The 25269-nt window shown below is 51.4% G+C and overlaps 9 protein-coding genes across 9 annotated transcripts; 4 read left to right on the top strand and 5 right to left on the bottom strand.

Moving 5' to 3' along the window:
- Positions 1–696: 696 nt before the first annotated feature.
- Positions 697–3664, top strand: J7T55_011443 (uncharacterized protein; the record flags this gene model as incomplete). The annotated part of the gene is made up of 3 exons (XM_053134535.1): positions 697–1242; positions 1301–3361; positions 3476–3664. The coding sequence occupies 3 exons, from the start codon at positions 697–699 to the stop codon at positions 3662–3664; spliced, it is 2796 nt and encodes a 931-aa protein (XP_052999252.1).
- A 579-nt stretch (positions 3665–4243) lies between these two features.
- On the bottom strand, positions 4244–5255 carry J7T55_011442 (uncharacterized protein; the record flags this gene model as incomplete). Its single annotated transcript, XM_053134525.1, has 4 exons — positions 4244–4510; positions 4583–4710; positions 4773–4862; positions 4949–5255. 4 exons carry the CDS (start codon positions 5253–5255, stop codon positions 4244–4246), a joined length of 792 nt encoding a protein of 263 aa, XP_052999251.1.
- Positions 5256–5869: 614 nt separating this feature from the next.
- On the bottom strand, positions 5870–9306 carry J7T55_011441 (prion formation protein 1; the record flags this gene model as incomplete). Its single annotated transcript, XM_053134515.1, has 2 exons — positions 5870–6626; positions 6704–9306. The coding sequence occupies 2 exons, from the start codon at positions 9304–9306 to the stop codon at positions 5870–5872; spliced, it is 3360 nt and encodes a 1119-aa protein (XP_052999250.1).
- A 2087-nt stretch (positions 9307–11393) lies between these two features.
- On the top strand, positions 11394–13400 carry J7T55_011440 (rginine metabolism regulation protein ii; the record flags this gene model as incomplete). Its single annotated transcript, XM_053134504.1, has 1 exon — positions 11394–13400. The coding sequence occupies one exon, from the start codon at positions 11394–11396 to the stop codon at positions 13398–13400; it is 2007 nt and encodes a 668-aa protein (XP_052999249.1).
- A 502-nt stretch (positions 13401–13902) lies between these two features.
- On the top strand, positions 13903–14954 carry J7T55_011439 (short chain dehydrogenase reductase protein; the record flags this gene model as incomplete). The annotated part of the gene is made up of 4 exons (XM_053134493.1): positions 13903–13929; positions 13987–14325; positions 14557–14695; positions 14767–14954. The coding sequence occupies 4 exons, from the start codon at positions 13903–13905 to the stop codon at positions 14952–14954; spliced, it is 693 nt and encodes a 230-aa protein (XP_052999248.1).
- Positions 14955–15295: 341 nt separating this feature from the next.
- J7T55_011438 (short-chain dehydrogenase reductase family) lies at positions 15296–16102 on the bottom strand (the record flags this gene model as incomplete). The annotated part of the gene is made up of 1 exon (XM_053134482.1): positions 15296–16102. The coding sequence occupies one exon, from the start codon at positions 16100–16102 to the stop codon at positions 15296–15298; it is 807 nt and encodes a 268-aa protein (XP_052999247.1).
- Positions 16103–17001: 899 nt separating this feature from the next.
- Positions 17002–18672, bottom strand: J7T55_011437 (phenylacetone monooxygenase; the record flags this gene model as incomplete). The annotated part of the gene is made up of 1 exon (XM_053134472.1): positions 17002–18672. One exon carries the CDS (start codon positions 18670–18672, stop codon positions 17002–17004), a length of 1671 nt encoding a protein of 556 aa, XP_052999246.1.
- A 1294-nt stretch (positions 18673–19966) lies between these two features.
- Positions 19967–20909, bottom strand: J7T55_011436 (endo-beta-glucanase; the record flags this gene model as incomplete). Its single annotated transcript, XM_053134461.1, has 2 exons — positions 19967–20399; positions 20455–20909. 2 exons carry the CDS (start codon positions 20907–20909, stop codon positions 19967–19969), a joined length of 888 nt encoding a protein of 295 aa, XP_052999245.1.
- A 3409-nt stretch (positions 20910–24318) lies between these two features.
- On the top strand, positions 24319–24901 carry J7T55_011435 (uncharacterized protein; the record flags this gene model as incomplete). Its single annotated transcript, XM_053134450.1, has 2 exons — positions 24319–24823; positions 24885–24901. The coding sequence occupies 2 exons, from the start codon at positions 24319–24321 to the stop codon at positions 24899–24901; spliced, it is 522 nt and encodes a 173-aa protein (XP_052999244.1).
- Between the last annotated feature and the right edge of the window lie 368 nt (positions 24902–25269).

Genomic DNA, 25269 nt, shown 5'->3' with positions numbered 1-25269 from the left:
TTTAGATACCATCACCTTCCAACGCCATGCCTGGAAGGTTCCCATTTCACTCTTTGCGCGTTCTTTTTGTGGTTCCATAGATAAGCAGGCAGTAATGATAGAGAAAAGTTTTGGGAGGACTTTGGTGTGCCCCAGCCTTAGTCAAAACATGATCATGCGACTGCAGTCGACCTCCAGCTATACGCACTAGTAGTATCATAGTTTCTGCGCGAGGGGTTTCGGCGCTCACAAAAGACAAAGTAATATCTCTCATATTCTCTTGCATATTACGCTACACTTAGTGGAGAGGATCCGCTCAAAGGGTCTGGGAAAATTTGGGCTCGCTTCTAATTATCTTTTGAATCACGTTCCTCACCTGCCCTAGGCCAACTCGACCAGCCTATTCAAAATGTCAGCTTCTCAAATTAGATTTCCGTCAAGGTCTTTGGCTCTAGCCCAAGTGTGCACAAAACTGTTTCTGCGCTATCAACAAAGCAGACTGCGAACTGGGTTCCTAGTCCTGTCCAGGCCCCATCAAAACTTTGTTGACCCTTCGTTCGGCGGTGACCTGTCGCCTTTGAACATCACGACCTGCTCCTGGTGTATGAAGCGTTCCTATATTTTCAACCTAATCATCCGTTTCCGCGACATCATTGGCACGGCTCTTCCCTTCCCAATTTCTAGAGGTCTCCTCACCGCTCCGAGTCGCACTTCTCGATGGATTCCCTCCCCATTCTCCCCGATCTCTCCAACGCGATCAACCAAGAGAATCAAGGGAGCCAAAGCATGGAGAGCAATCATCAAACAATGCCCCCGCCGCCACCCGCGCGGCCGGGAAGCAGCCGCCCGCGATCCAAGTCGATGCACCACCTAAAACAAAAGTCCAAGAGCAACACGAGGAGTGAGACACAAAATCGCAGCGGGCGCAGTTTACTCTCGAGACAAGACTCAGCTTCGGCAAGTCATACCAGTGGCCGAGATACCGGAAGTCATGTCTCCGGGAGCCAACAAAAGCCGCGGGCCAAGAGTCTTCCGGGACGCTCAAACCGTATTGCGGCAAGAGCTACCTTCCTCGATGACATCAAACATGAGGTTATGGTGAACTATCTATACCAACAACAGTGTTCTCGACTCTGGGTCTCGGACGGAAATGGTGACCTTGAGGGTGTCGTTGTGCGGAAATCCAGTGATCAGTACATGGCGTGTCCTCCAGAACTGTCTACAACCCCCTTCGCGCAAGCCATGGCTGCTCTAGGCGTCCAAGTAAGTTCGGTCATTTTGCCTTGAAGGTTTGGTAGAGTATTATGGCTAACAATACCAGTGCGCGATGACGGTCAATTCCCGAATCATCAAGTCATTCTTGGCATGGTCTCCAGGGGCCATTGACGTGCCCTTGATGAACGGCCTCCGTATCCAGATCCTACCTTGTGTGCAAGACTTGGCCAGAGCACGGAAGCAACAATGTGCGGCCTTCATTGCAGCGGAGGGTCTCCTCATTGTGTGGGACGACGACACGATGCACCTTATCGAACGAGCAGCAGGCATTGAGACCGAACTCATGCAACTCGTTTGGAAGACCACCGCCCCCGAAGAGGGAGTCACAGGTGACAATGTCTTTGGAACAGAAGAAGAAAAGCACGAGATAGACGCAGAAACGGGAGAAATCAAGCCCCAGAAAAGACAGAAGCACAAACAGAATTCCGTGCTCGTCAGCCTTACGCTTTGTCTGATCACTGCCTCTCTCGGGGCTGCCCTCCGGCAACTGGTCATCGAGTCGGCCTTGGATCTGGCTTGGCTTCGCATAGCGTTGATCAGCCTGTTCCCGATGTCAATCTTCTTCACCCTCTTTTTCTGTCAGGTCATTTGGGGCTCTGGAGCTCAGATGATCGGCCCTGTCCGGCAGATGAAAGCTAACTCGAAGTTCTTTTCTGCAATCAAGCCCCCTCGCCTGCAGAACACCATCCTGCCCCATGTCACGATCCAGTGTCCAATCTACAAAGAAGGTCTTAATGCTGTCATCATGCCCACCGTCAGGTCCGTCAAGGCCGCCATGACAACTTACGAGCTTCAAGGCGGCTCTGCGAATCTTTTCGTCAACGACGACGGTCTGCAGCTTCTTGATGAGCAGGAGCGCCAGGCCCGCATCCAGTTTTACTCAGAGAACGGCATCGGTTGGACAGCTCGTCCCCGCCACGGAGACAATGGCTTTCAGCGCCGCGGAAAATTCAAGAAGGCATCCAACATGAATTACGCCCTCATGCTTTCCTGCAGGCTCGAGGATAAACTGGTTCGCATCCAGCGCCATGCCGAATGGACCCAGAACGACGAGGCGCAGGCTTACTGTGAGGCGCTGGCGGAATTGAACAAGGAGATGCAAGGCCGAGCGTGGATGGACGGTAACATCCGCGTCGGCGACTACATTATGCTCATTGATTCTGACACTCGTGTCCCTGAGGACTGCCTTCTCGACTCCGTGTCGGAGATGGAGTTGTCTCCCGAGGTCGGCATCCTCCAATTTTCATCCGGCGTCATGCAGGTCGTCAACACATACTTCGAGAACGGCATCACGTTTTTCACCAACCTGATCTACTCGGCCATCCGTTACACTGTCGCCAACGGTGATGTCGCACCCTTCGTCGGGCACAACGCCATCCTTCGCTGGTCTGCACTCCAGACAGTCAGCTACGAAGACGAAGATGGCTACGAAAAGTTCTGGTCCGAATCACACGTGTCCGAAGACTTCGATATGTCGCTGCGGCTCCAGTGCTCAAGCTATATCATCCGTCTCGCCACCTGGGCGGGAGACGATTTCAAGGAGGGCGTGTCCCTCACCGTCTATGACGAGCTCGCGCGCTGGGAAAAGTACGCATACGGTTGCAACGAGCTCCTGTTCCACCCGATCCGCAAGTGGGCCATCACCGGGCCCTTCACGCCGCTGTTCCGCAAATTCCTGTGCTCCGGCATTCCGACCACCTCCAAGATCACCGTCGTCTCGTACATCGGCACGTACTATGCCATCGCCGCCGCCTGGATCATGACCAGCACCAACTACTTCCTCTACGGCTGGTTCAGCGACTACCTCGACCGCTACTACGTGGACTCGTGGCAGGTTTGGTTCTCCATCATCATCGTGTTCAACGGGCTGGGCAACATCGGCCTCGCGGCGATGAGATACCGCGGCGACCACAAGAGCTTCTTTGGCTGCCTGTTGGAGAACATGAAGTGGATGGTACTGCTGGCCATCTTCCTGGGCGGCCTCAGCCTACACGTTTCGCAAGCTATTCTGTCGCACATGTTCGAGATCGACATGACCTGGGGCGCAACTAGCAAGGAGGCAGAGTTCTCGAACTTCTGGATAGAGGTTCCGAGAGTCATCAAGAAGGTAACTAGAATTCCCGCATCTCGTCCCTCCTACCTCCCACCCCAAATTTAGACACTCGCCGCTCTCATGAGGGCCACCCCAGAGAGCACGTCGCTGACATTGCCAAACTCACAGTTCCGTTACTCTATGATTTTCTCCTTCACCGCAATCATTGTCATGATCACGCTCGCAGTCGCACCTTTCATTCCTTATGGCTGGCACATTACCGATTTCGTGGCTATCTTGCCCATGGCGACGGTCGCAGTCTCACATATGCTCCTGCCAATCGCCCTAAACCCCGCCCTGATGACATTCTCCTGGTAAGGTCTCTGTTCGAGTTACAAAGATAAGTAGTATCTTGGATTTGAATCCATGCCGAGGACGAAAAACGCCGGCATGGGCGACATTATGGTGGGGGGGGGGATCCTTGGGTTGGATAAAGCTGGATCGTCGGCATTGCACAAGCGTACAAAAAGGGAAACATAAGCGATTTGTTGGTAGATGCGCGATAGAGGTCGCTTGGTGGAGCTTCCTTAGGTTCAGAGTCGGTGGTTTTATTGGACCAGAAACTTGATAGTTCACCAAGAAGTACCCCAGAGGCCAGTTGGTTAGCCCCGAGGAGGGCGATCAGGGCATGGGAATGTACTAGACTGGAAAGCAATTTTCATTGCTGGTAATCATTGGTATCATTATAGAAAAGTAATCTCGTGCACAACCTGATTTGATACTGCTCGATCCGGAGCTCGAGTGTGTGTGCATTGTCACATAGTGTAGGGCACATGGGTAGTTTGGTGAGCTCCCTGGTCTGGGGCGATTATCACGACACATACGGGAGTCGTAGAGACATATGATGTTTGTGATATTTAAGTTTTCACTTTACTAGAGTAGATCAAGAAGTTTTCCTCACGCAATCCCGGCCTTATCACCAGCGCGATTCTCAACCGCCCATGCTGCCACAGCATCCCAGTCCCTGCACTGATGCGTCGAGTTTGCGCCTGAGAAGCCTTTCCTTCTCCCGTCCGGCTGGAGCTCCGCAAAGTCGAGCGTTGTATCCGCAGAGCACATTATGCTCTGTCTGATATAGTCGATGCAATGGTACTCGTGACCCGCCCCAGCGAAACGCGACTTATCATGCTTCTCGTACTTTTTTACCACGTCTCTGATGACGCCCTGAGTTGAGGTTGTTGTGAGCACATACTTGGAAAAGGGAGCTTTGATGTTAGGGGTATGGGTTAGTCATACCAGACAATGGAGTTGATGCAGTGCTGAGAGGGAGTAGATCTCAGCCTCCTCTGGGTCGTCCTCAATGGCCTTGCTGGCGGGCATATCGAAACGTCTTGGATATGGGACGCGCACGAAGCCAGATCCGACTTTAGTCATGGTCAGTCACCGCAAGAATAACACTACTTGCAGAAAGACAGTAGTGACTCACGGGGCATTAATTTGTCCCAAAGCTTATCCCCCTCGACACTCGTGTCCTCATACTCGGTAGGGAAGTCAAACTTGACCCCCTTCATTGGGACTATTGCCGTCCTTGTCAGCTCTTAAGCTTCCATCCACCCAATCAAATGCTGTTTCCGAGAGCCCGTCTTTATGAGGTCGACTCACAGTCCGGCACGAACGCCTGTGGCGGCAACAATGCACCACCGCTAACACTCTCACCACCCGTCACAGCGGCCTCCTGCTCGCCGACCGACACCGTGGCCGTGGCCGTGGCCGTGGACTTGGCCGCCTTCCCGTAGCGGTCTCCAGCGCCGAAGCCCAGCAAGAATACCACGACTGCCAGGATAGAAATAAAGGCCACCCTCTTGACCGTCTCCAGCCGCGATGACCTCTGCCGCTTGTTAGCTGCGCCCAGCGCATAGCCCTCGGGACCGTCGTCCAGCGGGACAGACGTGTATATGTCGTTCCCCATGTTCAAGTCGAGCTCTTCACTGGCCGGCGCTGTGAAGCATGCGAAGCATCACGGGAGGCGGTAAAAAGAACAACGCACGCACGAGATACAAGTGAGAAATCAATTAGGAGGCGCTGAGTCTTGATACAAGCCGTATTTCCGGCGCGGGCGCTCCGGCTGCTCGATTGGGAAGGGCTCAATTTACCCGCGGCGGGTCAGGGGTGTGGTGGATCTGCGGACCTGAACCCTCACGAGGAGTCTTGGTGGCCGAACAGGGATGTAGGGCGAGGACGGGGGTTCTAAAGTCTACGCAAGTACGTAGACTGTAAAATCAGTTCTTTCAGAGTGTTAGTAACCTGGTAAAGACGTAAGGTCTGAATAAAACGAAGCATGTAACTCAACAATCCATTAGAGAAAACTATAAAGTAGCCCATGGCCAAGTCTACTCTATCCGAAAACAAGTCCCGATCCATCTATAGTCTAAACTCCGGCCTTCTATAAGCATCAGTTTCGTCCGCCTCTTTTTGTAATCCCGTATCTTTCATGCGCGGCTTTGGCCGCCATCTTCTAGCAGAATTGAAAACTGCAACATGTATGTCCAACAGACAAAGAAAATGGCCTCTGGAGCCGATTACTTATGCGTCCTCGTCATCTGTGTCAGGAGGGTGGGGTGTGCCCTTGGGGCTGTTCAGCCATTCGATGTGCCTCAACCGACGCCTGGCCTGTTGCTCCTTCAGGTCCTTCTTGGTCATCTTTCTCTTCTTCTTGGCCTTGAACTTCAGCGGCGTGTCGATGTTGTCCTCTACGCCACTGTTGACAGCGCTGTTCATAGCACTGCTGACCGCTGTGCTCGCTCCGTGGACGGGGGTACTGACACCAGACGATGGGGCGGTAGAGCCAGGACGAGAGTCTTCAAAGCGATCAAGAGAGATTGCGTTGTTGCCCTTGTGTGTCATGCGTCCATCCCGCACGTGCCACTGTTCCGAGGCTAGAGCGCCTACGAACTCCTCGTTGTGACTGATCATCACAACGCCACCCTTGAAGTCGCGAATAGCAACGGCCAGACCTCCTAGAGAGTCACGATCCAAGAAGTTGGTCGGCTCGTCCAACACCAACAAATGAGGGTTGTTCCACATGGCGCCAGCGATGACCACCTTGACCTTTTGGCCGCCGGACAGCGATCCAATCTCATTGTGGTTGGCAATCTCCGGGTCGAGTCCAAGATCCTCGAAGTGCTGAGAGATGACTTTGGGTTCGAGGACACGGTAACCAAGACCCTCTCGCGAGGCCTCGTGGTCGTCAAATTCCTGCACCAACTTGTCGAAACCAAGCTCAATCAGAGTCTCACGACTGATTTGGGAGTTGTGCTTGGGCAGCCATCCCTTCCATTGACTGTTATGGTGTTAGTCCATTGCGCTTACGTTTTTTCCATGGAGTTTGCAGGCCGGGGAATAGCTCGAGAAACTTACATTTCATATTGGAAGGACTTCTTGTACTTCTGTCGACCAACGAGAGTCTCAATCTGGCGAGAACCCTTGCCATCACCCATGTCGATTGGCTTCTCCATCTGAGCACGGTCCGCATCAGACAGAGCTCTTGTCTCCTTGAAGTGAACCTCTCGGTCATCGCCGTGTTGGTAACGCCACTGGAGGTACTGGTTGGGCGTCTTCTCAAGATGCATCTCCACGTGTTCAAGCGCGTGCTGCTTGATGTAACCGATACGCAGATTGGGGTGCTTCTCTACCTTGCCAGATGTTGGGATAACTTCGCCTGTCAGTAGTTTGATGAGGGTCGACTTGCCAGCACCGTTAGGTCCGATGACAGCTATGCGAGACGAGAGGGAAAGTTGGCAGGTGACATCAGCAAGAGAAGGCTTTGGAGCCTTAGGGTACTGGTAGCTGACATTCGTCATACGAACGATAGCTCGAGTCTGGGACTTGATTCCAGATAAGATACCCGGTGGCGGAAACCTGAATTGAACCAGGCTGGCAGACAATGTGTAGTAGCTCTTCGCTTCGGGGCGGACATTGACAAAAGCGTTGAGATTGCCCTTGAAATGACCGAGCTTTTTGCCAGGTTCGTAGTGGTAGATATCCGTCGTGACGTTATCCAGGAAGCCAGAATCGTGAGAGACGATTAAACTAGTAATGTCGGTGTGCGATTTGAGATACTCCTCCAACCATGCGATGTTTTCAACATCCAAGTGGTTAGTAGGTTCGTCCAGTAGGAGGACATCAGCCTTCTGCAGCATGGCCCTAGCCAGCGCGAGCTTCATCTTCCAACCTCCAGACAAAGAACCAACCCTTTGGGCCTGTCGGCCATCGGGGCCAGAGGTGAAACCAAACTCTGCGAGGACTTCTGAAATACGCTCAATGGCTGTGCCAATCTTCGTGATTTCAGGGTCCTTGGCAACGAATTCAAGAATGCTGAGATCGGCATCCTCGCCCTGGTTGTGCTCGACATAGCAGGTTCGGAGGACATCCTGGGGGGGGAATCCTTCCAGCTTGCCGCCGGCGATAGCCTTCATCAAGGTCGACTTTCCGGCACCGTTGCGACCACACAGTCCGTAGCGATGACCCTTCAGCAGGCGCAGGTTTGTGTGTGAGAGCAGCAGCATGCCACCGTAGGCCAGGGAGAAATCGGCATTCACAATTTCCACCTCACCATCGTCTTCCTTTTCAGGCTCGCCGAATTTGCGATGATCTTCAGCGACGTAGTAACTCTGCACCGCATTCGCGACAGTCTCATGCGCATCAGAGCCTTTCACGAAGCCCTGGAGGTAGGGCGAGAGCTTTCCGGCAATACGGCTGACGAAGCGGTGATTGACATCTTCGGCGATGAGACCACAGAAGTACGGCTTTGCCGACTTGAAGAATTCCGCATCGCCAGCTACTCCGCCGGCGTTCTTGATCTCAGCGTCCACGATCTTGGCAACATCGTCCGCACTGATGCGCTCAACGACGTCCTTATCCATGGCCATGGCCTTGTCCATGACGTCGAGGGCTCTTTGGGCAAGCTCTCGGACCTCGGGGAGGGATGCACGGTCTAAGACACCCTTGACACCAGGCTTCAGCTTTGGCAAGAAGGTGCGTGCCTCGATCGGATCGTGGACCAGCTTGGTAAGGTTTTCGGTAATGACGACCGTCCTTCGCAGAGTCTCTTGGGGCGTTGACGGGTTGTGAAGAGATCGCTCGAGGAAGGGTGTCAGGAGGGCGAGAACGGGAGAAGTGACGATAGCAACGAAAGTGGTTTGCGAAAGTGCATGGATAGCCTTGTACACTGCTTCGGCAGAAGGCTTCCGCATTGCTTCAAGCAGCAGGGGCAACTTGGGGGCAACGTCGTCGTTTTGTAGAAGCGCAGTAAGAGAGTCCATTGTCTTGACTGCTTGCTTTTCGACCTCGGACTTCAAGTCGTGCATGCCATCCTCGACGATAGGGATCAAGCCAGCCAGCTTGGCACCCATTATTTCGCGCAAGACGTCCTTTTCTTGGGCCTCCTCCTTTGTGCCACCGAACTCCAGCTTGGCCTTGTCGGCCATCTTCTGCATAAGTTTCAATGCGCCGACGGTCCCTTGCCATTTGCCGGTCTTCTTGGATAGATATGTTTGCAGAACAGGGAGCAGGCCAACGACAAGAGCCTCGGGGCTCAGATGGTTGAAGAGGGCATCGATACCGTATTGTGCAGCGTCGCGAACAACAGAGCCCTTATCAGCGAGAGCGTCCAAGGCGCAGGGGACGAGGCCGCCATCTTTAACGAGGAAGATGACTTCGGAGACGGGCTGTCGTGGTGGGAACCGCTCCAGGAGTGCACCAAGAAGATTCTGTGCGCTCTCCCTCCTGAGACCGGACTTCTTGTCTGCGGCCGCCTTCTTGATTTCAGCGAGGATGCCGTAGGATTCCAAACCGCGGCAGCCAACGCTGGGGGAGTTCAGGAAAAGATCGCATAGACCGTAGGCGGCGTCGACGGAGGCGTTGGAGGTCTTTGCGTTGAAAATGGCCTCGATGAATGCCGACACATCGGCTTGCGATGGTGGCGGGGCGTCGCCATTTGCGACGACGATCGGGGGGTTCATTTCAGGCGAAACCGGATGCGGCGTCCCAGATGACAGAATGTCGGAAAATCTGCAGCAAGGTATTCCTGCGACGCCACAGAAAAAGAAGAAGAAAGGAAGGAGTGGAGAGGTTGGCGTGCAAGAAGCAGCCGGGAAAAAGGGGTATGGAGCGTGAGTTGGCGCAGGTGGTAGAGCGAAGAAAGAAAATCGAAAAAGGGTCCGCCGCTGAAATCCCACGGGGGGTAAAGCGAAATCTGCATTCGTCGGTCAGACTTGGGTTCGGCTCTTGGGCAGCTGAAAAATTGCAGGCTATTCTTATCGATAGGACAGATAAGCCCCGACGAGCCAGATAAGATTGGGAGCGAGGTGAGACGGCTGAGTAATTGCGTTTCTGCTAATAGTTCATTCACCCGCGGAGCGACTAAGGCCCGCGTCGAACGAATCTATATATAGTGTCAGATCACTGAATTTCCGCAATAATTACTGACAATATTCTCCAATTGTCATTTTTCCTTCAACAAAAGCTGTCAATGTGGTTCTCTAAGCAGCATGTGGTCTGAAAGTTCTCTGTGAGATTCTGTGTTCTCTTGGGCCACAGACTTTAGCCACTCCAGATACGCCAGGTGTGTGTGCGCGATCGCATGCATGGCTCAATTCGACCATATCAGATCAATAACTTGCTTCACGATATATCTGGTTACGAACCAGTCACACATTTACAGCGCTCAAAACCGCAGCTCGTGATGTGTTCACCGTAGATGAAACTTGTCAACTAGACGAGTCCTGCAGACATTGAAAAACACTCAGGGTTTGCCAAGAGATTCAGGAGAGCACACTGAAGAAGTCCAAGTAGAAAGCTCCTGTCTAAGAAGTTTCGGTTGCCAGAAACATATGCTTACCATTTTGCTTTTCTTCGTTAGGTACTTGCTCGGACCATCGAAAGCAAAATTGTGCATCTTGCCACACTGTGATGATTTTTAGTCATTTGATACGTGCCTTAGAGATCGTAATCCAGTCCATGAGTTGCGTGTCTAATGAAGAGGTACCTCACCTAAACCAGGCTTTTTCTCTGTGTTTTCATGAAAAACCTTTGAACTCGGCTTCAAGCTTGTAGAAAACAAGACAAGGGGGTATGGAAGACTTTTGTACTCTGACATCATTTTGCAAGAGAGGGAGATGCGGAGTTAATTGTGAACCTTGTATGCCACATATAGGAACGTGCCACTGTATAGATTAAATACAATCCTACAAATTCTCCCATCAGAATCATTGTTTCAAAGGTAGAAGGGAATGAATATCCACACTACCGACCGCGCTGAACTGCTTCCATCAATGCTCTTGGGTCTGATACCGGGCAGCTTCCCAACTGCTGAAGAGGTTTACGGACAACCCTTCTTTGAGACATCGGGCAGGTAATACTGTCCTCCGTCTTTCTCTTCGTAAAAGTTGACAAGTCACGGGCAACTGAGGAACTGGTCAAATAGATCAAGCGGATTCTGTGGTCTTTGAACCGCACAGCCCGCAGTCTTCAGGTGTGTTAAGAGGGCTCTGGCTAACCAGTCCCACTTATGGCCCGGGGTTGTTGGCTGCTGCATGCCTTCACCAGATCATAGAACTAATTGAGTTGATTGTCACGGGTTGTTTCTTATCTGTTCAATTGGCTGCCGGATCTTATCATGTGAACAACGTGCAGTGCATGGAGATGCAGTCAGATCTTGTCCAGACTACAGCTTGGAAGACTTGGCCGGGATAACTTTCCTCTTTCGTTCGCACTGTTTAAAGCCCGGTCTTGGCGGGGGCGTCGGGCCAAAGCGGGCTCGTCTCAAGTCACCAAGTACTGCGCTCTGACTCTCCTCTGGGTTGAGTTTCCTCTCCGTCCCGACAAGAAGTTGTCCCCAGAAGTTGCAGGTAACAGATGGTTCGATTTCCAGGAGCGCAGAAGGATCCACATCCAATATGGCGTTTGCCAGCCATCAGCGGCAGCCCAAAAATGTCACAGTCCCGGCTCGGTCTTTTGGTGGATGCTCAACGGTAGGCACTCCGTACCCCTGCCAATAACTGATGTCACAATTTTTGATGTCGATGATGCTCAGTGTCGAAAACGCCACATGAAATGCGACGAAGGTCGGCCGTCGTGCTCTGCTTGCCGTGATTCCGGCCTGACATGTGGAGGGTACGAGAAGAGCATCTTCTTCGACTCCGACGGCCGCAACGATGGTACTGGGCGCCTCCGCTTCCGGCAGTTCATCCTCACTGAGCGAGAGCGCCAGTCCATGAGCGAACTGTTGACTGCCAGCGTTCCACCAAAGTCAGCTTTTAGATACATCGCACAGATCGATGAGGAGTGTGAGGAGGCATCTCCTTCCGACGACCTACACATTTGTCGCGGCCCGTTCAGCGCCTTCAGTGTGAGAAAGCGCCGTGGTGGGTCCGCCGAGGCCGACCCGAGCCCCGATGCAAATGCCCGGGATGAGAGGGACGAGAGTGATTGTATAGTGGCCCAAGACGTCCTCATGGCCGAAACAAACGCGGCTCAGACTTTCGACACATCTGATCTGGACATGCCAATGTCGCCATTGGGGCAACAGTCGCTCGAGTTGATGTTGGATCACGCACAGGCTGAATGGGGCCATAACTCGCTTGCATTTCCCGAGGATCTCTGGGACCCAGTCAGAGGCATAGGGGATGCTCAGGAGGTCTTCGACGAGGCTATCATGCCTGCAATCCACATGGCAACACTGATGCCAGTTGAACCAGTTGATATCTTCCCGATGACCGCCTTAGAGCACCCAGCAGCAGATCTTCTTCCGCCTCCATCATCTCCGGCGGCCCCACCTCAAAGTTCCAATCACAGCATCCCTGAGCACGCCGTTTTCCTTCTCAAACACTATTCGACAACAGTTCTTAATCTGCTTACACCCTTTCGACATACCAAGACGCCATGGCACATACTTTTTATTCCTCACGTCAAACACTGCCTCGCTGGCCTGACCCTTGGTGAGCAGCTAGATCACGCCAGTCTCAGCGCATTTTATGGCACCCTAGCTATCAGCGCATTGAGCATCGGCGGTGTGTCTCACAGTCAAATGTGGCTTCAGCAAGGCAAAGCATTTCAGCAGCTGGCCCGTGAGCACACCCGGGAAATGCTGAAAAAGGCATACTGTGCCCCCAAAATGGCCAAGTACAAATCCATTCTTATGGCCCTTATTACCATGGTGCAGGTTTCCATGTTCTCGGGCAACCGGGACCAAACAGAGTGCTACTTTCTCGAGGCAGAGAAGTTCATCCGTCTGAAGGGGTTGGTTCGAAAAAAGTCCCGGAAAGTCCGATTACTTCACCATTGTTATGCATTTGAGCGGATACTTTACGAGAGTACGATCACGTCCGAGGCCAATTACCGCCACCGGCTTCACGTCCGCGAAGCCGTTGAGTCCAGTGGACTCGTCGTTGTCGGCCAAGATAGCTTACAATTCAGGCTCTCCTCGTGGCAGGACATTCAAAAGGAAATGGCCAAGATCAAGAGCCAACATACCGGCGAGAACGATCTGCATCTCGAGCATCCTGGCATATGGTCTGCCACTCTGTACCCCGAAATATTCGGAATTCCAGAACAGTGGCTTGCATCTCTTTCTCTTGTGATACGACTGGGTAAAGAAAAAGACGCCGCCCGAAACAACGAGACTGCAGGGTCTCCCGGATTGGGGGAATTCTTGAGCATGGCAAAGGGGGTGGAGAGAGTCATTAATCACCTTCCATGGCCAGAACAAGTCGAAAACGGGTTGGACAACCTCCTCGGCGCATGGCAGCAATCTTTGCAAATCTACTTTTACAGGAGGATATATGATGTTGATGCGTCTCTTTTGCAGCACAAGGTGATCAAAGTGCGGGACTGCATAATTCAGTGTGGACAAGTAGACATGAAGCAGATATACGCTTCTGCGAGGCTCATCTGGCCTGCCTTCATCGCGGCCTCTGAAGCTGAGGGACTGGAGCTACAGCAGTCGTTCGCCGACTGGTTCAGGTCCTCGTCGCGATTAAGCGGGATCCAGATCTTCGAGGACACTTTGCATAAATTAGAAAGGTCTTGGCAAGAGAAAACAAGTCTGGAGCAGTAGTCCCACAAGCCCTTTTGAGGCAGCAAAGAAACTTTCCAAAAAGCTCTCAACTTTATGTTTGACAGTGACACGCAGCAGAACTGACGCAGACAAAGGTCGTCAAAGCGAATATTTGAAGTACGGTCGTCAGACAACAATATTGCTCCTGATTTGGTTAATCGTCAATTCTCAACTTACATATCTGGATACACTGCCAGGGTCCAAATTGTTTTCCCGCAGCTTGATTCCAATTACGTTGGCATGTGACGAAGCAATGAGAGATTTCACTGCCGGGAATAGTTGCCTTTTTGGGACTGATCTCCTCTTTTCGATTCTCCTCCATGATCTCACAGGCTACCTGTGATTATGGTGAAAGCGGCAAGATATACTAAATAACCTCTGGCTTCACAGTGAGACCACTGGGCAATCACTTTACGCCAGCAATTACTGCTCCTGGCCGCAAACCCAACCCCCCCTCCCCCGCCCCAAGTACCCACCAAGAATTAGTATTCCAGAGCACACAATGGTGTCATCTTTCGATGGCAAGGTGGTAAGACTTAAATTTACATCCATGTTTGATATTCTGTAGTGACCATGGCGTTTTCAGATTGCTATTACCGGAGCAGCGTCCGGAATGGGGCTTGCTACAGCGCAACTGCTAGCGACACGTGGTGCAACTATCTCTCTCGCAGATATCAACCAAGATGGACTGAAAGAGGCGGTCCGCTCCCTGGAAAACAGTGAGAAGCATATATACACTGTCGTCGATGTGCGCAATAGCCAGTCGGTGGATGCGTGGATCACTTCGACCGTGGCTAAATTCGGAAGACTGGATGGGGCTGTGAACATGGCCGGTGTCATTACTCCCGCCACCCCTATCACCGAGGTGAGGGACGAGGATTGGAACTTCTCGTTTGACGTCAACGCTAGAGGTGTCTTCTATTGTGTAAGGGCTCAACTGAGAGCTATGGGGGATGGAGCTAGCATTGTAAGACCCCTACTTTTCCTTTGGCGTTCGTGAATTTTGCACAGGTATCCGGGTATGTTCGACCTCTTCATCAACAGAAGCTTGGAATGGCTATTTTACAGTCCTCCCGCAAAAGAATTTCCGACGCGAGGAGACATCGAAAATACAGACGTGGAAGATTTTGAGACATTAGCTGACAGCAGTCTTCAGGTCTCTGCTGCGAGCACATTTGGACAGTTCGGCGCAGTAGGAAACGTCGCATACTGCGCCAGCAAGGCAGCTGTCATCGGCCTAACTAGGACAGCGGCTAAAGAAAACCAGAAGATCAGAGTGAACTGCGTATCACCAGGTAAATGAGTCCTATACCACAACCATGTGCATACACACTCTGTTCCGGTTGGCTAACATGACGTTCGCCAGGCTCCGTCAACACACCGATGTCACGAGGCGAAAACCCTGAGGACGTCAAGCGTGGTCTGCAGGTCACTGCCCAGAAGCGCAGAGCGGAACCGATTGAAATCGCAAATGTAATTGCATTCTTGTTGAGTGATGAGGCTTCTTTCGTGACTGGGGCTGTTTATAATGTGGACGGTGGCTGGGTCTGTTGAAATCCGCTTGCAGTTATCGGAGATGATTGGCGTTGGTAGTAAATATCTAGAAGAAATTCAGCATGATCCTTCGTAAATTTAATGAAAATTACGATGTAGTGATTAAAGCGGGCGTCACCCAAACATCAAACTTCTAATAGGAAGAAGACATCCCTGGAATAGAGCACTGCCTAACTCGACCTGGACAGTAACTTGTCTGAAGCCCTAAGAAGATTGTGTCTAATCGAGACGACTCCTGTTCCAAAGTTTTCACGCACCAATTGATCAAAAAGTCAAAGACTGTTGAAAATTCATGAAATGCATTTCGTGTAGAGAAGTATTTGATTTCAGTCTCTAACAATCTATCGTGAAGTATAGCCTCCATCCACCGCAAGAGCCGAGCCAGTAACAAACGAACTTCTGCCCCCAGCCAAATATAAAACACCATCCGCTATTTCAGAGGGATTGCCCATGCGCTGCATGGGGACAGCGGTCTCAATGCGTTCCTGCATTGCTTTGAGCACAGCCGGCGACTTAGTAGTCATCGGAGTCTCGGTATATCCAGGACAAATGGCATTTACCCGCAGACCCTTGTTGGCATAGTCCTCCGATGCCGTCCGCGTAAGACCGATGATAGCATGCTTAGACGTTGTATATGCGGTGGACAGAGTGATGCCGACCACGCCTTGAATTGAGCTGAAATTGACAATAGAGCCCCGCTGTAGAGGCCTTCCATCGATAGTGGAGAGGATGTGGTCCTGCTTCAGCATAATCTCGGCCGCTGCTCGCAGGACGAAGAATGTGCCGTTGATGTTGATGTCCATGACGCGCTGCCACTCCTCCGTTTTGCAAAAAGCAGCTCCACCCTCGTGCTTCAGCGCAATGCCCGCCGCGTTGACGACATAGTCGAGCCTGCCGAATTTCTGAGCCGCGTCTTTGACAGCGTGGTTGACCTGGTCCTCCTTGGAGACGTCAAGGGCGTATGTATGGACTTGGAATGATTTTTGCCGGCTCTTCTCTCGAACTTCAGCTTCCACGGCGGCCAAGGCATCTGCGTTGAGGTCCAGCAGTGCGATTCCAGCCGAGCCCTCCTTAGCGAATCCTAGTGCGCAGGCTCTCCCGATCCCTGACGCCGCCCCCGTTATCAATGCGAAGCCAGGGACATCCATATTGCCAGACTCTTGTATTTCGAGATTGTTGAGTGAAACTTTGTCGTCTGGGAGACGCAATGCAAATGCTAGATGTCACGTACAAACTGCAAACAAATTATTCGTTGCACTTGTCAACTGACGATACATGTTCACTGCACATATGTATTGTATCTTTGGTTGAGGGCTATTAGGTGCCTCTCTCTATCCGGGGACAGTTACTTGCCATGCCGAGAACGGTGCCCAGTTGCTGCCGGATATCGGGGGCGGTTTCACTAGGCCTCGGGGGAAAACTTTCCTAAATCGCCAGACAATCTGCAAGAACGAAGACAGATGTTTCGCACTTGATCATATGAAGATCAAGACTACAGTTCTGATCAACAACGCATCAAAGCGATCAGACTGGGTCGGACCGAGTCACAGCGTTGTCATGCGATAATTTCTACGTGACATCTCCGCCGACGAGGACTCCCTCACTTGGCTAGAACGATTGTCAAGTGAATTCCATATTGATGACTAATACAAGAAAGAAGGCTGTGCTATGAGCAGGACGTATATCCAGTTCGAATCAACATTTCCAGGTATCATTCAGCCGAGCGAGATCATGGTTTTTCAGCCCGAAGGATTCAGGGGCATCATGATCATCAGAGCCTTAAGAGCAGTGCACCATTTTCGCTTCTAAGCCTTAAAAATTGTGTTCCCTTACATTTGCGCATTCTTTCAATTCTTTCAACTATGCCTGCCTGTGTAGCTCACAATGTCTTCGGAAAATTTCCCTTGTGTCCAGCTTCCCAAGCTTTTGAAACATTTCGATCCATCGTAATAGTGCAGATGTCCTCTGTTGGACCTGAATAGATGAATATAAATATTATATGCAAACAAGATCGAATACTCGTGGAAAAGCTCGAACGGTTCTCAATTTACGCAAAGTTCAAGCCCTTGTAGCCAGACTGTTTACATTCCTCAGTGCGCCTGCGATACTCGATGACGCTGCCCGAGTATCTCGCAACACTCCTTACTTGCTTTCCCTTCACGTTTGTGTTCACACCAGTCATCCAGCTATCAACTTCATTGACGAGCGTCCCCGTCTTGCTGCACTCCACGACGTGGTCCGTCCAGTCATCTGCAGCCTCCTTGGTCGCCTCGAAATAGGTGTAGCCCTTGTCATGACAGTACTGCAAAGCATCTGTAACAAAGCCAACAACATGCTCGATACTTCGCGTGGCGTTACCGAAAGGTTGGTGTGGGCCTAGGACCAGGAATGTGTTTGGCAAGGCGGGTACCGTTACTCCGAGGAACGTATGCGGCTTGTGGTCTGGCCAGATGGCACGCCTCCCCTCTTTGGTCTCAGTGGTGGCGATGAGTGGTCGGCCATCTTTGGCCTGCCAATCGATCGCGTTAAAAGCACCCGTGACGGCATCAAAGCCGGTCGCGCAGACGAGAACATCCAGGTCGTGTTGCTTTCCGTCTGAAGTGATGATGCCTCTTGCGTTGACGCGCTCAATGGGCGTTTTGCGCAAGTTGACCAAGTGGACATGTGACTTATTAAACGCGTCGAAGTAGCCACTGTTAAGCGGTACTCGTCGAGTTCCATATCCATGGGTGGGAATGAGGTTTTCGGCCGTCTCCGGATCCTGAACTTGTTCCCTGATCTTCCCTGCCATAAATTCCGAATACAAGCGATTGGCGTCGCGATCAGTATAGGTATCGCTGAACACGCCCAGCCACTTTCCAAACCCTGGCTCTGCGTAGAGCTTTTCGTAAAGTGCCAGGCGCTCATCTTGGCTAACATTAACGGTTTTGCGAGGATCAGCTTGATGTAGAAATCCTGAAGATGTCTGAGCACATCTGTCGAAAATTTCATTATACTGGCTGCTATATTTCTCCATTTCCTCGGAAGTGATCTCGGCGTTGCGCAGGGGACCAGACCAATTTGCCGTTCGTTGAAAGACGGTAAGAGACTGAATACCTGGCTCCTTAGATATAGCTGTAATGGTCTGGATACCAGTTGCGCCAGTGCCAATTACACCAACGCGTTTTCCCTTTAGATCGCGCTTGATGTCAAATTCCTTCGGCCAGCGGGACGTGTGGTAGGCTTGCCCTTGAAACTCCTCGAGCCCAGGGATGGCCGGCCAGGTAGGAGCGGAGAGAAAACCGAGGCAGCTCACGAAGAAGCGGGTCTTGTGGCGATTTCCCGCATCATCCAAAAAAGTCCATGTGTGGTCTTCGTCATGCCATGATGCTGAAGCGATGCGCGTGTTGAACTGAATATCCTTGTACAAGTCGTGTTTCTTGGCAATGCTCTGGATATATTCTTGCATCTCTGCCTGCGAAGAGAATGTGTCCTTCCACTTCCATTGCTGCAGAAAGTCTTTGTCGAAGGAGTATCCATAGGAAAGAGATTCCGTATCAAGTCTGCACCCAGGGTAACGATTCCAATGCCAGACGCCCCCCACGTCGCCGGCAGCTTCTATGACTTTGATACTCCATGATGGGAAGCGTTCACGAATGTGATAGAGACTGCAGACACCGGAGAGTCCAGCCCCGACAATGAGGACATCGTAGGTGTTCTCAACGTCTAAGGATCCCATGGTTGATAATGTTCAATACGCGTTACAGCAGAATGAATAGAAAGAAGTATTTATCTGAAGTAGTAGGTGCGGCACTGACCAACAAACGACGTAAAGATAAAGGCGAACCAGTCTGCTGAAATGCTGGTGCTCTGGGTTACTAGACTAAGTATGTAATTCTCAAACTCTGGCAACCAGATACTTAGGTACGTAAAGCCCGTTTATTGGAAGAAAGTCTCTGATAAACCTGCCGATTACCGGAACCGTACGTGAGGAGGCTGATGCCATAGGCCACAAAGTCGTGTTTGATCGAGTGATCACCTATGTTTGCGATGCGTATCTCGATGCAGCGATCTCCAATAGCTAGACTGCTATCCTTGAAACACTGTAGCATCCGTAGCACGGCATACTGCGACCCCGCTTACCGCCCGGGGAAACTTACCAAAATCGTTTTTAGAGCTTCCTGACTATGGTAAACCCAAGTCGGGCAGCCACAGCACCACTTCAAATTCAGCTTATCAAATTCTTTACCGTTGTCGTACCACAGCTGCAGGTAGAATCAGATCCCAGCCATTTAAAGCAAGTTGATCAACATGTATAGTCATTGAGAGTCGTTCAACTCTTTTTGTCAACGTTATCAACTGGGCCAATCAGAAGAAAAACGGCGAAAAGTGTTACCCAAAGGCGTCAGCAATGAGCTCAAAATAACTCTGCTGAGTTTCCCTCGTTCTCATCGGTGGAGTGCCGATTAGAATATCGAATGTGCTGATATAAGCATCGAGGATTGCAGTCTACCTATGCACGGCGAAGTTGCCATCACAGTATTCGATATTCATTTCAAGTTGCGGACCTGGGCTGTGAACAATAGACTTCAAGTTTGATTGCCCGCTCGCGCACCTTATTCATGTATGTGAGTGTCTGTGTCGACCTCACAGTTCCCGTCCTATCTCCTTTGTTTCTGCGTGATGTTCAGGTTTGGTATGTCAACAGCATTTCAATGGTCGCTACGCAGACTCAAAAAAATTTCATACTTCCTTATTCTCTCTCGGCAGGTGAGACGGGGGTCACCTTCGAGGACGCATCCGCAGCAAATACCCTTCAATTGATCAAGTCACTACGTCGGGGAGTCTTTCATTTGGGCTATTCGTCGACTGAACTTGGCACCAATCGTTCATAAAGAGTCAGTATATAAAAGAAGTACAGAAACTTGACACCGTATTCACACGGTCCACATCAAAGATATATACAAAGAATTTGAAGCAAATTGGACTATGGAGGAAGCCTCAGGCTTGTTCGATATCCACACGTGAAGAGTCTAGGCGTTATAGACAGCGATGTACTCTGCCTGCAGTGTGCCACCGCTGACAGTATTGGCGAGTGGAGTGGCGCTGCCATAGTTGTTGTTGGGGAAAGCACCTCCGATAGCCAGGTTCAGCAACACAAAGTGAGGATTGTGAACTGCCTGAGCCCAGGTGTCGGCCGGCAGGTCGGTTTCCACAATTTGCCAGAAGAGAGTGCCGTCGACAAACCATCGGACAGCCTCGAGCTCCTGAGTACGATCGACCTCCAGGGTGTAGGTGTGGAAGTTGCCTTGGCATGGGCTTCCAGGGCACTCTCGCGATCCCACGAGGCCGTCCGTCTCTCGGCACGGCCCGCCGGGGTTAACACCGCAGTGCATCACGCCCCAGACACGGTTTATCGCATTCACGTTCTCCATTATATCGAATTCACCAACGGAAGGCCAGTTTCTTTATTAATTGTCAGCTGCTATAGTTGCTAGCAAAATACAAGTGTAACACTTACTGGTAATTGCCTCGATACGCACTACCGAGTGTCCAAAACGCTGGCCAATACCCAATGCCGTTGCTACCAACATTAGGCAGGTTGAGACTTGCCTGGATTCTCATTTTACCTCCTGCGCGTGCAATGAAGTCACTGCGTTGAGTTTCAATACGAGCAGAGGTCCAGGCACCGGAAGAGCTCTTGATTGCGGTGATTTGGAGGGCCCCATTTCCATTCAGCTTCAAGTTGCTGGGGCTACTGGTGTATGTCTGGATCTCTCCCGTGCCCCAGTTGGCAGGACCTCCCGCGTAGCTGGTGCCAGTGTCGATGATCCAGTTTGATGTGCTGGGAAGGCTGTTGGCGGAGCCAACAAAGTCGTCACCCCAGGTCAGCGTGAATCCCGAAATGGTGGGAATGGCAGCTTGGATGACTGGCAAGCCAGTAATGGCGGTAGCAAGAACGGTTCGAAGACCCATTTTGCCCAAGGTATGACGGTGATAGTTTGTCAGTAATATATACAATTGATGATGGGAAAGACAGATATATACAACGACGAAGAAGCCGAAAGGAGAGAATGGGATCGGTGGCTGTGAAGAAAGCATAGAGAAACTCTCAAAGAGGCAGGTTTGGCCTCATTATATATTCTCTCCGAGTGCTTTATGTATCTCTGCTGTTGATGCCATCGACTTGTAAGGCCCACAACAATCCGACCTACTGACAGGCCTCTATCAGGCGCCTCCTGACAAGACTATACCCTCTCCGGTGTCCACACCATGGTCTTGGTTCCCAGTCATGGCACGCTGCACGGGCATCAAAACGGCCCGTTTATGGTAGACTCCAAGGCGGATAGATTGAACCCAAGAACGTGTGGTCTCAGCGTATTGCCAAGACTTGAATCTTGTGAGTATTGCTGCGAGACAGGCCACATCTTGGTAGGCTAGCGGGAGAGGAGAAACGATCATGGCCTGGGCCGCCCAGGAATTCCAAAAGAATGTGCTGAGCCTTGTGATCATCCGCGGATGGTCGCGTGGGGTAAGAAGATCCCTGCCGATTGGTAACTTGATGGGACGAACTGTCCAGGGATGATGCGAATGCAGAGAAATTCGTTGGCTAATGATCATTTCTTGGGGTTGCATCCAGCTATGTCAGCTAGGCGGGCATGGTCCAGGGTTTTCGACACGGCGACTTGGCCTGCCGAAGCGTCCACGAGGATATAGTACATCTGCTTCATGTTGATGATCAAGGATGGTGCAGAAAGAAGAAGGTCCAGAACACAACGGCTAATGGCAAATAGCATGGTCTAAGTAAAAGATGAGGAAGAGTTGCCTAGCGAGCTCTGCCTTGGGCACAGTCACAGTGAAATGTGTTCCTGACAGGCCAAGCAAGCCAGCGCTACTGCATGACAGGAACCTCGGCTTGATAAAAAGGTTTTGATTCGAGGATGTTCTTGGTAAACTTGACTACTTTCTGCATCATGCATGTCGCTTAAAGACAGGCCTCAAGCTACGAAGCACTCGAAATTTGGCCCCCAGCATAAATGCATACCTTCTCCTACTAGACTCCCCACGCCTATTTGCGAAGCTCGCTGCACTCTGGGGAAGCACAAAGGCACCCAGTGGTTGCAACCAGGAATAATCCGCAAGTGACACTGCTTCAAGCACGTTTACACGTAAATCACGACCTTTAGGACCGTGTCTTTACTACATCATGTGAGCAACAGGCATACCAGATGCCTGGCATACAACGTTGTGACTCGGGACTTCTGTTCTGGCCAAGCCTTTTTGTCCACTTCTTTCTAGTCCTGGCCCCAGCCGACTGTCAATGGTTTGCGCTACCATCTCCCCACGGGGAACAGCCGAACGATTTTTCCAGCACTGCGTGATTTGACGATGCCATGGATGGGATGCAACCTTCCTCTCTTGACACTTACCCCTGGCGCTTCGAGCTTCGGTCCTGCTGCCGGATTTTCGGTAAAGGTTCTTTAAATGGTCTAGTGTCCCTTAGCAGCCGATGATAGTCAGTCTTTGATGAAATTGACGAGCGGCATCAGGCCCCGAAAGCACAGAATAGGAAATCAGAAATCGGCCCGTTCAGTCAGAGTCATCATGGACTTGTTTGAAAACACGTTCATTGGCATCAAATAACCCCCAATGGAAACTTCAAAGTCGGGCCGTCTTTGGCGGCCGAACGAGGTAACAACGAGCCTGTGAAAGGCGCGTCCTTGGCGAGCCCGTTGAACACAGCATTCACGTGGCTGTCAGATTATGCACGGCTCATCGGTGGCCCAAACAACACGTTGATGTGCAAGGCGATTCCACTACAACACCGCTTATCGACCCCGCAGTCAGAATTCAAGGATTGAACAATCAAAGTATGATACAATGTGAGCCAACTCCGCGGGCGGATGGTCTTTTAGTAGTCCATTCGGCATTGAAGATATGGGTCGTCCTGCTTCACTTCAGAGCTCCTTCGATGTGCTGCCGAGAAGGTGAAGATGAGAAAAGATGCGCTTTGTGCCGTTATTGACGTTGGAACAACATGAGAAATCTAATGAGCGAGAACTTTCGGCATGCAGGTACACAATATTGTATGAGAGCTACCAGGTAAGCTTAGACACCTGTGAGCAAGTCGACAATCAGGAACAAGGTATGAGCCCCACGTCCATCGGCTCCGGTCGGTCCGGTGCCTAGTCGACTTTGATGCCTTTAGGGTTGCCTCGATCAGGTTCTCCGTCTCGAGTTCCTGCCCCACCTTTTAGAGTCAAGGCTATATCGTCGGCATATATTGTGATGTTGTATATTGTAATGGATTTAGCACAGGCTAAGGTTGCGACAAACAAGTGCGGGCCACCTGAATATCTTATCTTTTCTCCCAAAAATAGCCTAATCAACTAGCTCTCATTCAGTAAAACAGGATGCAGTGTGGTGTTGGTGGCTAAGGGTTCAGGGGTTTCGCCCAGGAAATTTCGTAAACAAGCATCTGTTATGAAGGACAAGCTCCAAATCCCGGCAGAAGATTCCTGGGCATGCAAGAAGCGAGACTGTTACTGGTCAATTGGCTTACAGCGACATTTCTTTCGAACAGCATCTATGCAGCCCGTAAAGCATCTGCATTAGGATTGCTTGCTGGTTGAAAACACCTTTCGCTAGTATCACGATTGGATTTGACCAAAGGCTTGATTCCACTGCCACAGAGTGCCCAGCAGCCTGGGTAAGAGACTGACAAGCCAATCAAAGCGGCGCGAATGCTGGACGCTTGAATGAAACCAGGCGCCCGGGTCAGACGGGCTCATGATCACCATCATCACAATGAAGGTGTAGAATCCTCGTATCAAGATCCTTCTCGGTATATTCGTCCAAAGGGAAGACAGATTCTTGCTCAGTCGCTCTGGTGCATTGCTGCTTCAAAGTCTCAGCGTCGTAGCTGACGCTCGTTGGCGTCTTTGGCGACAACCCTCACACGGCAAGCCACATCGAATGGTTTCAGCCATGCTATCATCGCACAGCAAAGCCGGCCGGAAGCCAGCAGCGATGATGTACCCCCTGGCAGGTTTGGACCCTGCATATTGGCTGGTCTCTTTTAAGGGTCGCTGACTTCCCCCGATCGGGCCTGGCCCAGTGCGCATCGTGTTGTTCTATTGGCTGGAAGGCTCTGACGTCACTGTCGATCGCCAACGACCCTGAATCCGAAAAGCAGGTTTGCTGATGCAGCGTAACGATGAATATGGGTGACAGACGTTGTGATAGTGGCAGTTCGAGAATGCATGAAAAGGGACTGATCACCCGGCCAAGAGCCCATTTCTGTTCACTATTTTCCAGTCTTCATTGTTGGACACCGGCTTCCCTCTGTACATTTTACAACAGATATTAAGAAAATAACTTCAAGATGCCTTTCTTCTCTCGCCGCGAACCCGAAGAGGAGGTCCCACCACCAGAGCCTTACCATGAGGAGGAGCCACGAAAGCGCGGCCTCCTAGGCTCCCTTCGACGGGACCATTCCCCAACACCAACTACCTCAACTCAGGCAACCGACTCGACCCGCCGCACATCTAGCACCTACCGCACGAGCGCTACCCATAACGATGGTGGCAGCAGCATTTTCAGCCGATCAACCGATCGGGGATCAACGAGGGGTGGCGGACTCCTGCGAAAGTTCGGGGGCGGGGATGAGGAGCTCGACCCGTCCATCATACAGGCGCGCGAAAGAGTGATGAGTGCCGAGACTGCTGAGAAGGAGGCCGACCGCGCGCTGGAGCTGGCCCGACGGGAGGTGAAAGACGCTCGGGAGGAGGTCAAGAGGCTGGAATATGAGGCCAAGGAAGAGGCGAGGCGGGCAAAGATCAAGGCCTACCATGCCAGGGAGGTTTCTAAGCGAGGGAAGGCTCTTGGACGTAAGTTGATTATTGTCATTCACATGAGTGGACCAGAAAAATGCTCACCACTATCTCGCAGGCCACGACCTTCGATGAGAGTCGACGACAGCTCGCTCTTCGCCATATACTAGCGGATCATTGCCACGATCACAGGAGCTTCTAACCGTAACATGTTCACTGCAATAAACAATAAAGGAGCGGGGAGTTAGGACTTGACTTTAATTCGCATGCTAAATATCTGATGTATTCAAATGCAATTCTGGCCCATAAATACTACTGAAATGTGAATGCTGCACAACTCCCGCTTTACAATTTGCCAACATTTCCGTAATACCCAGCGCCCGCAACACTTTTTGCTCAGATCGTCTCTTCTACGAATAAGACCGTCCCCACAAAACTTTGCTCCATTCCCCTGCCGCACCCTCAAATGGCACATGGACTGTTTCAGATGAGCAGCTCTTGAA

The sequence above is a fragment of the Diaporthe amygdali genome (genome assembly GCF_026229845.1).
Source record: "Diaporthe amygdali strain CAA958 chromosome Unknown NODE_2_length_3802984_cov_64_841326, whole genome shotgun sequence".
In the NCBI taxonomy this organism is placed as follows: Eukaryota; Fungi; Ascomycota; class Sordariomycetes; order Diaporthales; family Diaporthaceae; genus Diaporthe; species Diaporthe amygdali.
This window is presented reverse-complemented; position numbering and strand designations above follow the sequence as displayed.